Here is a 12,511-nt window from a genome sequence, read left to right as displayed (position 1 = left end):
GTTAAACCCAGCAAATGGGAGTGTATTGAAATATTACAAATCGTGTTCTGACGTTAAGAAAAAATAGCGTCCCGAGTACGCCAGTCGGAATCATGACTAAAACATGTAAATAAACAGTGTAATTTATTTATTTGTTTACTTCTGAGCAGGCTACGCTTCTCTACCGCCACCTGCTGTGAGCAAGTGGAACTACAGCGTCAGTCAGCGCGGCGTGCACAGACTTCTGGGATGCTGGAGGAATGCTGGGGGCGGGGCTCCGGATAGCCAGGTGTTTGGACAGAGATCGCGGCTCTGCTGTGCTTTTATCATTCCACTATAATAACACATCAGCTTTAACTGGCATCGAGCCGCACGCTATTTAAGTTGCGCGCGCGCGCGTGTGTAAGTGTGTGTGTGTAAGAGAGAGAGAGAGAGAGAGAGAGAGAGACTGATTCCTCCTCGGTGTAAAGCCGTCGTCTTTTATTCACGACGCGTCCTGCAGAGAGGAATATTTTTTTCACGGAAGTTAAACCGCTTCACTCGTATTGTTAGAAGATTTTCTTTTGTTTAAAGAGATACAATGTTATCGAGGAGCGGTATCTTTGTAGTGTTGCTCGCCGGCTTGGTATTCACTGCAGCAGATGACAGTGAGACGGAGAGAAATGTCGCGGAGTTAGAGGTAGAAACCCTGGTGAGTTGCGTTAAGTTTTTTTCCCCCCCTTATAATGACTTGTGTAAACAGTTTCTCCAGAAAGACACGTGGTATCCTGTTCATACATCAATAACTCTCATTTCAGCATGCAATGCAGCCTGTAATGTACCAAAACCATCAATTCTGCACTGGTTTTAACGGCTGATTTTCAATAGCACGTCCAGTGAAACGCATTTCTCCCAGTTACACGTATGCACATAAATATACCCGTTATGTATGTATTTCTGTTTTAAGGCAAAGCCGGAGACATGCACAGTAACATCAGTGATGGGGGACACGCTTCATATCCATTACACGGTAAGATAGCATGCTTTCTTCGAAAGAAAAGGAAATATTTTTGTTATTGTTTAAAAAAAAAAAAATAACCAGATAGGCACCGCCCAGTGGACTTAGGTCTTAGAGCAAACTGCATTACTAAGTGTGTTTTTAAAAAATGGCCGTGTAACATCATGAAAGCCAGATGTTGAAGTCATTAAGCCTAAAAACCACTGGTTATTTTCGTATTATTCTGAGACCCTGAGCTCGAGCTCGAGGAGGCGGCTGGGGTTTGAGTGTAGCGTATGGATTATGAATGAGAGAGTAGTAGGCTAGTCGAGCCTTGGCCACACTGAGCCGTACAACGGTGACGTGTGCTTTCGGGGGCTCAGAGACAAATCCATAGAATAGACGGAAATGGTGATGTGTCAGCATGAAAACGTGACCTGGCCTAGAAATCCTTTTTTTTTTTTTAGTAGTAGCACAGTGTGTGTGACGAATGGTCGGTCTGCTTGTGCGGGAGATTCTGCTTCAAGAGGAGGAGCAACACGTCAGCACTCCAGTTCAGTCTGGCAGCAGTCCAAACACATCACAACTGTGCAAAATAGAGAGTCAACATTACTTACAGCCAGTGCTCTGGTTTACATCATTTAATCTTGATGTGATTTATCCTTTATAGAAATTTAAATAAAAGCTGTACTGTGTATAGGGTCGGCTTTTGGACGGAAAGGTGATAGACTCCTCTCTGTCCCGTGATCCGCTGGTGGTCGAACTTGGAAAGCGAACTGTCATCTCAGGTATGTCCAATGACCGATCCTGTTGTAAGGAAAAGAGCTTTAGTAAATGAACCCTAGGAGTTCCCTGCTGAGCCATCACATGCTACTTTTTTTAAGATTCAATATTCGATAACAAATGCACACCTTTCTTTTCAAATTTTGATAAATATACAAAATGTTCATGTTAAGGGTGGTATAGTGGTACAGAGGGTAGTGTTGCTGCCTCACAGCTCCAGGGTTCCTGGTTCAATTCTGAGCTTGGGTTATGGTGTGTGTGGACTTTCTCTGCATGTTCTATCTATGTCTTCATGAGTTTCCTCTGCCCTGGAAACCTTCTTTAGCTTCCTCCCACAAAGAGTACTGCGGCTTGAATCCCCAGCCTTCTAATCATTAAACCAGAGCCTTAACCGTTGAGTCACCACTTCCCCATAGTCTACATGAACGTAAAAACTCTGCATGGTTGCAACAATTAAAAAAAAATATTTCCATAAATTGACGGCAGCATTCCACAAACATACAAACTCAGAATATACTCAAAATCTGTTTATCTTTACATTATTATTATCTAACTTTAACATTTGCAGGTTAAGAAATCCTGAAGTCAGTGCTGCTGCAGCACCCTCAGAAACCCCACTTCCCATGTCATTACTCCCACCTCTCAAAAACATGCTTATTGGTGGGTTGGCTACACTGAATTGCCCTTAGCTATGATTGAGTGTGTGAATGTGTGTGTATAGTGCCCTGCAATGGACTGGTGCCCCATTCAAGGTGTGTGTCCCTGTCTCATGCCCAGTTTTCAGCATTGTTCCAGCATTCTGACCCTGTCCAGGATAAAGCAGATACTGAATGAATGAGTGAACAATGTTTCACTATAAGGGTTTTGATTACAAGGGTTCTAATGCTAATTTCGTAAGTGTTGCCATATTCAATAATGAGAAACAATAGCTTAAGATAAGTTTTGGGGCAACATTAATGTGTCTTATTTATCCCGCAGGTCTAGAACAAGCCCTGGTTGGTGTCTGTGAAGGGTATGTATCAAATGCTTTAATGCGGAATGTCTGAAGTTGTTATTAGAATTTGCATCTGCACACCAGGTCATGTGAAAGCCTGTGATCGAATAGGCTGTACTTCAAAAGCTCATATCATTCATACCTCTTTGTTACTTCATATGAAAACAGATTAAATGTACTTGTAATCATTGTTTCATTAAAATGGAATGTAATCTTATGCTAAATCTGGCACAAGGTGATTTAATGATGTATTTCTTGGCTCACCTCTAACACATTCATTGTGTCCATTGCGTCCTCAGACAAAAAATCAAGGCCACCATTCCTGCACATCTAGCATATGGAAAAAGAGGATACCCTCCAACTATCCCAGGTAACATGGCAGCACATGGTTTCCTGAACTGGTGTAATTACATAACAAATTGATTTTTTTTCCCTGACAATAAATTTCTTAATAATTTGGTCATATTTTCTATCTAACTTACTCTATATTAGAACACATGAACAACTATTCAAAGCTCCACAGTGGTATACAGTCTTTAGTAACAGGTTTTCAGGATGCAGGTTAGGCATGACTGATTTCCATCCAGTGCTGACATGCACACACGTATATTGTTCTAAAATGATCATTTCACTGATTATTAAGTCTCACATGTTTTTAAGGCTCAATGATTAGTACTGTTATATTGAGTTTAAAATATGTCTTTAGGCACGGTGGCCGTTTCTATGCTTTTAGAGATCTCTAAAACTGATCAAGCAAAATGCTGTCTACTGCCTTTAATACCATTGGTTCCTCGAATGTTTGTCTTAGACTCCTTTTATTTATATAGTGTTTTATCAGACTTACGGTCACCTTATAATGTCATTCAAGCAGCAGAACAAATAGTAAAAATGAACAATATTACACAAAAAAGCTTGGTAACGACTATGTTAAGGAAAACACAATACATTAAACATAAAGTAAATTCAGTAACATAATGAGAGTCAGCATGATTTAGAAAAAGGCTACGACAAGCAGTTTTGTTGTCTGCTCAATCTTTAGTAACAGATTACATAGCAACAGAGAGCTAGGACTTTGTTTTGGAGATCAATCAGAAGGACAGTAAACTAAGTAAAAGCAAAATACCTTAGTGATAAATGACTGACATATACATTTAAGTAACACACAATAAAACTATTAAAATAACTGATATTATATGTACTTAACATTTAAGAAGAACTTAAAAATCCCTCTGATCAAACCACGTTCTTTCGCTTTATATATATTGTCAAAATCTTGCTTTTTCAATACACCTGTGAAGAAAAATTCCATTTTGAAAGAATCAATATCTCTTTTCTTGTCTGTATCAGGATGGTGCCTTTGTTCATACTATGGTATGACCTATTATGTTTGCTTAGGTTTGGACAAAAACACTTCAAAGTTTGCCAGATATTCAAGGCTGAGAGGATGAGAGCCTCACACCATTCACACAGCATGAGTGATAACCATGGAGGGCACTAGTCCCATCAGCTATCTAAATTAGATCAATAACTCACTGACTGAAGCAGTGTATGTGTACAGTATGTGTGAAAATTGTGACAGACTGAATTCAGAGGATAGCGAACAGATATTTTGCCTTTGCATTTACTATATACACTGCAATCTTTGTCTAACTTACATGATATTATCACAAAACACAATTGAGTACACTCAGATAAATACAGTAAAACAATGATTCAGTCATATATTGAAGTGAGAGCAACAAACATTATGCCAAGTATTCAAATGATTACCAGCCATGAATAAATAAAGGATTAACGCTGCAGTAAGTGATGAAGTTCTCAGGAAATTGAATGAAACTACAGTATTTGCTTCTGAAAATGTAGTGAAGTAAAAGTTGACAAACTTTAATACTTGTAGAGTATTAATGTTTGAAATATGTATTAAAGTATGAAGTACTCCCAGATATGCTCCCAAAGTGTGTATAAAGCATTTCTACTTTACTCTGTACTCTACTGTACATTACCATAGTCAGCATGTTGACTTATTTGGCATGGAGTAATATTTCTGCATCTTTTCCCATCGAGTGAGGGACATAAGAGATGTGCGATGCTGCGAGGGACTTGAGAAATGACTTCTAACAGTAACAACAGGGTTATGATCTGTATGAGAGGGTTTGAGGAGAAGATCACACCCCATGGGACAACTGTGTAGCAGAAGATATAGGGGATATGAATGAATGAGAAGTCTGTAGACTAAAGACTGTACTAATTGTGAACTATGCTCAATACGGAAATGAGTGTTAATGGCACAAAATCAGTAGAGAGCCGCTATTGACCAAAAAAGAGTGCTTTCATAATTTACTCTATAATTCATTAGATGATGGGTGCAAAAGCAGAAAAAAAGGATGAATAGAATTTTCTGGAACTGAGTTGGTGTGTTGTTGGTGGAGAAAACAGGAGAAGAGGATACCTGCACTAATAGGATAATGTTCATCTAGATAATCAGCATTTCACTGCACTACTTTAACTGTGGCTTCCATGAGTCCAAACTGCTTTGAGCTTAAACAAGGGAATAAAGTCACTGCTCATCATCTAGATTCTTTCACTTCCCTCTCTGCAGGTGACTCCACTCTGGAGTTCGAGGTGGAGGTGATCTCCTTGGTGCAGCAGACGCCCTGGCAGAAGCTGGTGAATGACGTCTTTCCTCTTGTGTGCCTGGCACTAGTTCCCACTTTACTGGGACTGGTGGGTCTCTACCTCTACAAGAAGGCCAGTGCACAACCTCAAGGCAAGAAGAAGAGCAAAGACAAGAAGAGCAAGAAGAAATAAAAAGGACATTAAAGGAACAATAAACTATTTAAATAAAAAAAATTGAAAAATCTTGAAAAAAAATGTCTGGAGTAGCATCTTTCTAGTTGCATTGGTGTTTATCTGTTGTTTATCGTGTTTATTTTGTATCACAGATTTATCAAAAGATTAATCAATAATAAGGGTGGGAAAATGAAGTTTACTTATCTTATTTATCTTATTTCTTGCTGAGTATTTTTTATAAAGTCAGGTATAAAATATAATCATGTTTATGTCAGATATATACAATATAATTGCAAAGTATTGTTTAAGAATGTGTTAAAACATATACGTGTGTGTTACTTCCTTGAATTGTGCCTGTTTTCTCTTTAAAATGATTCACATGATTTGGCATCTATGATGCATGACTTATTCTGTCTTTGGAGCAACAGGTTGTGCTTAGGCATGTGTGCTGCTTACATGTGTCATCTCTACAGCGTGTGCTGCACCACATGAGCTGCCTCTATGACTGTCCTGCGTGGGTGTGCTTGGGTTTCTGAAGCTGTAGAGGCTTGGAGTGATGAGCAGGACACCATGAGCAGCGAGTTCTGCTGCTGTAGGATCTCGTCGCTAACAGAGATTCCATCCAGGTATTGCTTGAGAAGAATCCTCAGCTGCTGGTTCTCCTCTCCTAGAACCTTCTTCTCCCGTTCTAAACACAAACGTTCCAGTAGAACTTTGTTGTAACGTTGCCAGAACTTTTCTAGATCCGAATAGTCCATCATTTTCTAACAGTAGAAAGGAGAGGTGAAGGGACAAGTATTAAAAAAAGCAAGCGTTTGAATGAGTATTTTTGAAGTGTTAGATATTAATGTTCCACTGTTTAAACTCTTAAGTTGGTTGTGTTTTGGACGTCAGTGGGTGTGTGATGGAGTGTGATGTGTGAGGTATAACATTATAATAACAGAGATGATTTATGAAAATGTGTATATTACCTGTCCAAGTTCTTCAGACATCGCCTCCATAGCATGCTCTTTCTCCTGACTCAGTTCCTCAGCATTTACAGATGATGTGTAAAAGGGAAGCACCTTCTCCTGCTCCGTTTCAAGCTTGCGACATATATCAGCCAGACTTAACAACCTCTCTCCCTGAAGAAGAGAAACAAAGGGGATGTGGAAAATCAGCCAAATATCCAGCGTATGTTTTTAAAATGACACTGGAGACTTTTTTAATCTGTCTGCTTTACTTCATGAAACTGACCAGCAGTGTGTGAGTGTGTAATAAATGTGTTTACCTCTCCTATAATATCCTGTAGTTTTTTACGTGCGTTATCGCTGTACGTAGTCTGATTAACTAGCCGTGTTCTTTCAGCTTCCTGGGCAGAGCAGAGCTTAGCTCTGAGCTGTTGGACTTTTTCAGTAACTTCCTCACATTCTCTCCGAAGGCCACGTGCCAATGCCTCATTCTCCTGCTGAGTGGCGTTCAGATCAGAGCGCAGAGCATTGATGGTTTCCTGCATGCACACAGAAGACATAAGCAGCAGTTACACAAACCAATAATGTAGCCTAATCTTCATAAAGACTCATTTAAATACACTGGCTGTACATATATTCATTGCATTACATAAAGTAACTGCATTATGTTTTGCAGAGATGTATTTTACATTCTCCGACCTGCAGTTTCTGCATGTGTCTCATCTGCAGGTCTGCTTCCTGAGCATTTCGCTGGTCTGTGGAACGGAGCGAATCAAAAGCAATCTGTCGATCCTTAGTGGCTTCAGTGTATTTCTCCTGTTCATGCTGAAACTGCTGCCACAACTCCTCCACTGTGCCTTCCATCTGGATACGCAGCGCATGCTTCTCCTCAATGTTCTGCACAAACACAGACCAAACCTGAATCAAGATAATTAATTCTGCATGTTTTAATGAAATGTCTTAAATGTTGTTAGGCTTTGGCCTGTTGTCATGTTTTGTGGTGTCACAGCTATATTCTGTAGTCTAGTTTTGCCATAAATGAAGCCACTGGCAAATGCATTACCCGGTTTTTGATGTCATCACGAGAACTCTGATAGTCCTGTCTGGCCTCACTGTCTATTCCAGCATAGCGCTGTTCTAAGGCAACGGTGGCTGCTTCCAAGTACTCAGTCTCCTGCTGATACCGCTTCAAAATGTGTTCCCTGAAAAACATAATTCACTCAAAGCATTGGATGGACGTTTGAAGTATGTTTCCCATACCCCTTCCCTACATACATCCCATTCCTGTTGCGCTTTATTTATGTCCAGTCAGCACTGTGTATGTCATATGTATCTTGCACCTTGGGTCCAGGAGAAATGTTATTTCATCTCACTGTGAACTGCACACTGTATATGGCTGTGATGACAATAAAGATTCACTTGACTTGATTTGCCACTGAAGATCAGTGGAAGAATGAATGTCAGTGTCGATTTTATACTCCGTGTGTCAGTCTGCACACCAGTGTTATAGTTGAGTCACTTGAGTATTTTGAATAGTTATAGACTTTGGATGTCTCAGTGAAATGTAGTAGTATACTTTGCGTACAGTTATTTAATGTGAAGAAATAATTACTTTCATACAGTCAAACATACAAAATGCAGTCCAAATCAAAGGCTGAGTCCCCTACGTTCAAATCCAAGCTGAGAATTAAGTCATGAATGAATGAATCCAAGGTACAATTCATGAACATTCTGTGTGAAGTTTGTGCTTAAATCAGATGTCAGTACTCCAGTGCTATATCGCTGATATTCCAACTTACACCAAGTGAAAAGCATGTGTGTGAATGGAAAACATTTCTGTATACCTCTCTCTGCTGTACTCAGTGCTGACTTCCTCAAGACTGGTGTTCCAGTGTGAGTCTAGCGCTGCCAGTCGGCTTTTCTGTACCTCCAGCAGATGATCCACACACTGGAGATGAGCCCTGTGAGACACTGCTGACTGCTGCTCCGCTTCACTCAGATCACCCACCAGTAACTGCAACATTTACACACCCATTAGACATTACACACCTCAGCTTGACATCCTTCAAACACATATGCCACTTTATCAACAACATCTGAATCTCCCAACCTTAATGACGTTGTTCTTGCAGTCCACAACTCTCTCGAAAGTTTGCCTGAGTATTGCGAAATCTTCACGCAGCTCTGCCGCTCGAGTCTGGCGCAGGTTCGAACGCCACTGCTGGTTCAACTTGTGCAGGTTCATTTTGCTGTTCCGCTCTTCCTTCTGCAGTTTATCCTACCAAAATACAGTGAATATGACATTAAACCCACAGCACCAGCTATAGACAATTATGTCTGTGGACCTAAAAATATTCATTCTTATAAATGACCTCATTTAAAGTTAATATGTAAATGTATTTGTGTATTAATCATGAATGTCAAAGTCAAAGTTTATTTATAAAGCACTTTTAAAAACAACAAGTGTTTACCAAAGTGCTATACAAACATAATGAGAATAAAACAGTAAACACATACAACAAAACATAAAACAAGAACAAAATCATAAAAACAGCTCTCATACTGAGTTAAAGGCCAAAAGTAAAAATGAGTTTTAAGACAAGATTTAAAAGTAGAAAGTGTCTGGGCCTGCCTGACATGTAAAGGCAAATTATTCCAAAGTTTTGGGGCTGCAACTACAAAAGCACGGTCACCCCTACTTTTCAGCCTTGCTCGAGGGACGACCAAAAGTAACTGCTCAGAGGACCTCAGTGCTCTTGATGGAACATGTAGTTGTATTAAATTACACAGATTTCTTGGGGCTAGTCCATTTAACGATTTAAATACCAGAACTAAAATATTAAAATCAATTCTAAAATGAACAGGAAGCCAGTGAAGGGAGACCAATATTGGTGTAATATGTTCTCGCTTGCGGGTTCCTGTTAACAGAGGAGCAGCAGCATTTTGTACCATCTGCAAACTTGTTAGAGAGGCTTAGCCAATACCTACATAAAGCCCACTGCAGTAGTCAAGGCAAGTCGAAATAAAAAACATGCATAACCCTTTCAATATTGTTAAAAGACAGAAAAGGATTCACTTTGGATAATTGCCTCAATTGAAAAAAAAACTAGATTTAATTACTGTATTAATCTACTTATCCTGCTCTCCCTCTCTCCTTCTGTCGAGCCACACACGATTTTATGGAGATACTAGAGATCCTGGTCCTTTCTGCTCTCCGGACCTGCCTGATCCGTTTCGGATGTCCTACCTCTGATTGGGAGCTCTCATCTACTCCAATTCAAGACTGCTGGGACTACGGCTGCTTCTAAGGCCAAACAGACTTCATATAAAATCATAATTAACTTTTTCACACTATCTGTTGTTACACAGATGAGGATGGGTTCCCTTCTGAGTCTGATTCCTCTAAAGCTTTCTTCCTCGTCATCTTAAGGAGTTTTTTCTTGCCACCGTCGCCACTGGCTTGCTCAATTGGGATAAATTTGCACATTTAAAATCTGTATCCTGTGTTTATATGTTTCTGTAAAGCTGCTTTGAGACAATGTCTATTGTAAAAAGTGCTATACAAATATAACTAAATTGAATTCACTGTCCATAACAACACCCGGGTTTTTTTTTTAATTTTTTAAAAAATTTTTTATATTTTTTTTACACAGTGGGCTTCACATATGGTTTTATGACACCCAAATCCAGATAAGGGTTAGGGTCATCTCCGGGTCCAAATACCATGACTTCTGTTTTCCCTTCATTAAACTTTAAAAAGTTAAGGCCATCCAGGCTTTGATATCCTCAAGACAGTCTAACAATGGTGCTATGGAGTTAGCATCTTTCCTTTTCAAAGACAGATAGCATTGTGTATCATCTGCATAATGAAACAAGAAGCCATATTTCCTAAATATTGACCCTAGGGGAATCATGTATAAGGTGAACAAGATAGGCCCAAGAGTGTATCAACTTTGTAGTTATCCAGATGAGCACACACACACACACACACACACACACACACACACACACACACACACACACACACACACACACACACACACACACACACACCTTAAGGAACTGTGTGAGCACATCTTCTTTGATTTTGGCACTGGCATCTTCAGCCTGAGCCTTCTGCTGCAGGAACACCAGTCTCTCCTCCTCCGTCATCTGCTTTCCACCTCCTCCCTTCTTCCCTCCTTTCTTCGGCATAACTGCTCTATTCCTCTAGAAACACTCTGGGTCTGTTAATTATTTATATATATATATATATATATATATATATATATATATATAAGAATTATACATGGGTTTAAAGTGCAAATAGTGGTAAATAAATATTAATTAATGTTTTACTTACAGTAGAAACATAGGTCTATACTGAAGAAACAAATATTTAATTTCTAATTTGATTAGTAAACTAAAATTCGCCATGCAGACAAGGCCTTACCCAATACTTCTGTTGTATGGTACCGTTGAATGTTACTAGGCAACTACAGGCCAAGAGTGTAATAGTTTCTGCTGGGTCCTAAAACCTGGCCTGTCTCTGGTATTTACTGAGCAACTGGTATCATTTGAAATGCATAATGCATTAAAATAAATTTAAACACTTTAAAATTTGCATCGTTCAACCAACAAGAATCAAACAAAACCCTAAAAGACTGTACACAGTGGTAGTTTACGTGAATACTCAGCAATCAGTGAATTATTTCCATGTTTTTGGACCTCTAAAGGAGACACCAGGTGGAAGACCCTTTTTCTTCTATAATTTTTATTCTAGAGGAATCTGGAATACATACACTATATGGCCAAAAGTTTTGGTACACCTGACTATCACACCCATATGTGGGCCTTCACCAAAATTTTGTCAAAAAGTTGGGAAGAACACAATTGTAAAGGATGTCATTGTATGCTGTAGATTTAAGATTTCCCTTTACTGAAACTAAGAGACCCAAACCTGTTCCAGCATGACAATGTCCCTGTTAACAAAGCGAGCCCCAAAGAGACATGGTTTGCCAGAGTTGGTGTGGAAGAACTTGGGTGGCCCAGACCTGACCCCACCCCCACTGAACACCTTTGGGATAATGATAATGATAATGGCTGTCAGGAAGCTGGGGACAGAGTGCAGGGTCAGCCATGATACGGCGCCCCTGCAGCAGAGAGGGTTAAGGGCCTTGCTTAAGGGCCCAACAGTGGCAGCTTGGCAGTGCCCCCGACCTTCTGATCAGTCACCCAGTGCCTTAACCACTAAGCCACCACTGTCCCAATCAACTGTAATGCTGACTGCACCCCAGGTCTTCTTGCCTGAAGTCAGTGTCCGATCTCACTAATGCACCTGTCGTTGAATCCCCATAACCACACTCCAAAATCTAGTGAAAAGATTTCCCAGAAGAGTGAAGGCTGCTATAATAGCAAAGTATCAACTTCAGAATGCCCTTGGTTTTGGAAAGGGATGCTCAACAAGTATATATGGACATGACAGTCAGGTGTCCACATACTATATAGTGTATATAAAGTCATTGATCTGGACACTTTTTTAATGCTGGAACACTTGGATTGAATGAAATGTAGATTATGCAGGAAAATTAAACTTTTCTGATACCAATTTACCAATAAGCAACGTGAAATAATGAAAAAAGTTATGAGATTTTCATTTGTCCCAGCCTCATGTTCAGATGCAGTGAAATGGAAACATATATTTTAACATATTTTAATTCTGGAATCAAAGTAATGATGATTTCAACATCCACTGGTTGTAGGAGTCCCATATTTGTTAGCTAGTAATATATTGTAAAGTTTTCTGTTTGATACACTGACTTTGTAACATTTTGTGACTTTTGTTTATGTTCACATTTCTACTGTACATACATGTTCAGACATTTTAGCAACTGTAATATTTTAGTATTTGATTTTATTTATTTATATATTTGTGTGTGTGTGTGTGTGTGTGTGTGTGTGTGTGTGTGTGTGTGTGTGTGCAATTATGTCCTGCGAAGGGCTGCCACCCCATCCAGTGTGTCCCGACATGTCTTGTCCCCCAAGTCTCCTGGGATAGGC

The 12,511-nt window shown here is 39.6% G+C and overlaps 2 protein-coding genes across 3 annotated transcripts; one reads left to right on the top strand and one right to left on the bottom strand.

Moving 5' to 3' along the window:
* The first annotated feature begins 238 nt into the window (after nt 1-238).
* fkbp11 (FKBP prolyl isomerase 11) lies at nt 239-5,582 on the top strand. The gene is made up of 6 exons (XM_017479928.3): nt 239-670; nt 926-988; nt 1,656-1,743; nt 2,717-2,750; nt 3,032-3,102; nt 5,332-5,582. The coding sequence occupies exons 1-6, from the start codon at nt 560-562 to the stop codon at nt 5,538-5,540; spliced, it is 576 nt and encodes a 191-aa protein (XP_017335417.1). The 5' UTR covers nt 239-559; the 3' UTR covers nt 5,541-5,582.
* Nucleotides 3,748-10,927, bottom strand: ccdc65 (coiled-coil domain containing 65). Of its 2 annotated transcripts, none has more exons than XM_017479924.3 (9): nt 10,905-10,927; nt 10,526-10,698; nt 8,583-8,750; nt 8,317-8,486; nt 7,536-7,674; nt 7,172-7,369; nt 6,793-7,011; nt 6,494-6,646; nt 3,748-6,286 (listed from the first exon to the last, which is right to left on the bottom strand). In XM_017479924.3, exons 2-9 carry the CDS (start codon nt 10,664-10,666, stop codon nt 5,990-5,992), a joined length of 1,485 nt encoding a protein of 494 aa, XP_017335413.1. In that variant the 5' UTR covers nt 10,667-10,698; nt 10,905-10,927; the 3' UTR covers nt 3,748-5,989. The 2 variants fall into 2 exon arrangements, with proteins under 2 accessions (XP_017335413.1, XP_017335414.1); XM_017479925.3 differs by lacking the exon at nt 10,905-10,927 and adding an exon at nt 10,815-10,902.
* Between the last annotated feature and the right edge of the window lie 1,584 nt (nt 10,928-12,511).

Source organism: Ictalurus punctatus, chromosome 11, assembly GCF_001660625.3.
Source record: "Ictalurus punctatus breed USDA103 chromosome 11, Coco_2.0, whole genome shotgun sequence".
Classification (NCBI taxonomy): Eukaryota; Metazoa; Chordata; class Actinopteri; order Siluriformes; family Ictaluridae; genus Ictalurus; species Ictalurus punctatus.
The sequence above is the reverse complement of the archived record's forward strand: the minus strand, read 5'-3'. Positions and strand labels throughout refer to the sequence as shown.

What these genes read in the sequence shown, in the direction of transcription:
- ccdc65 (XM_017479924.3), bottom strand. Translation starts at nt 10,666, where the DNA reads ATGCCGAAGAAAGGAGGGAAGAAGGGAGGAGGTGGAAAGCAGATGACG. An exon ending in ACTGAGTACAGCAGAGAGAG is followed by an intron (nt 7,675 to 8,316) that starts GTATACAGAAAT and finishes TATGTTTTTCAG; the next exon opens with GGAACACATTTTGAAGCGGT. An exon ending in TGTCTGAAGAACTTGGACAG is followed by an intron (nt 6,287 to 6,493) that starts GTAATATACACA and finishes TTCTACTGTTAG; the next exon opens with AAAATGATGGACTATTCGGA.
- fkbp11 (XM_017479928.3), top strand. Translation starts at nt 560, where the DNA reads ATGTTATCGAGGAGCGGTATCTTTGTAGTGTTGCTCGCCGGCTTGGTA. An exon ending in AGTTAGAGGTAGAAACCCTG is followed by an intron (nt 671 to 925) that starts GTGAGTTGCGTT and finishes TTCTGTTTTAAG; the next exon opens with GCAAAGCCGGAGACATGCAC. An exon ending in CGCTTCATATCCATTACACG is followed by an intron (nt 989 to 1,655) that starts GTAAGATAGCAT and finishes TACTGTGTATAG; the next exon opens with GGTCGGCTTTTGGACGGAAA.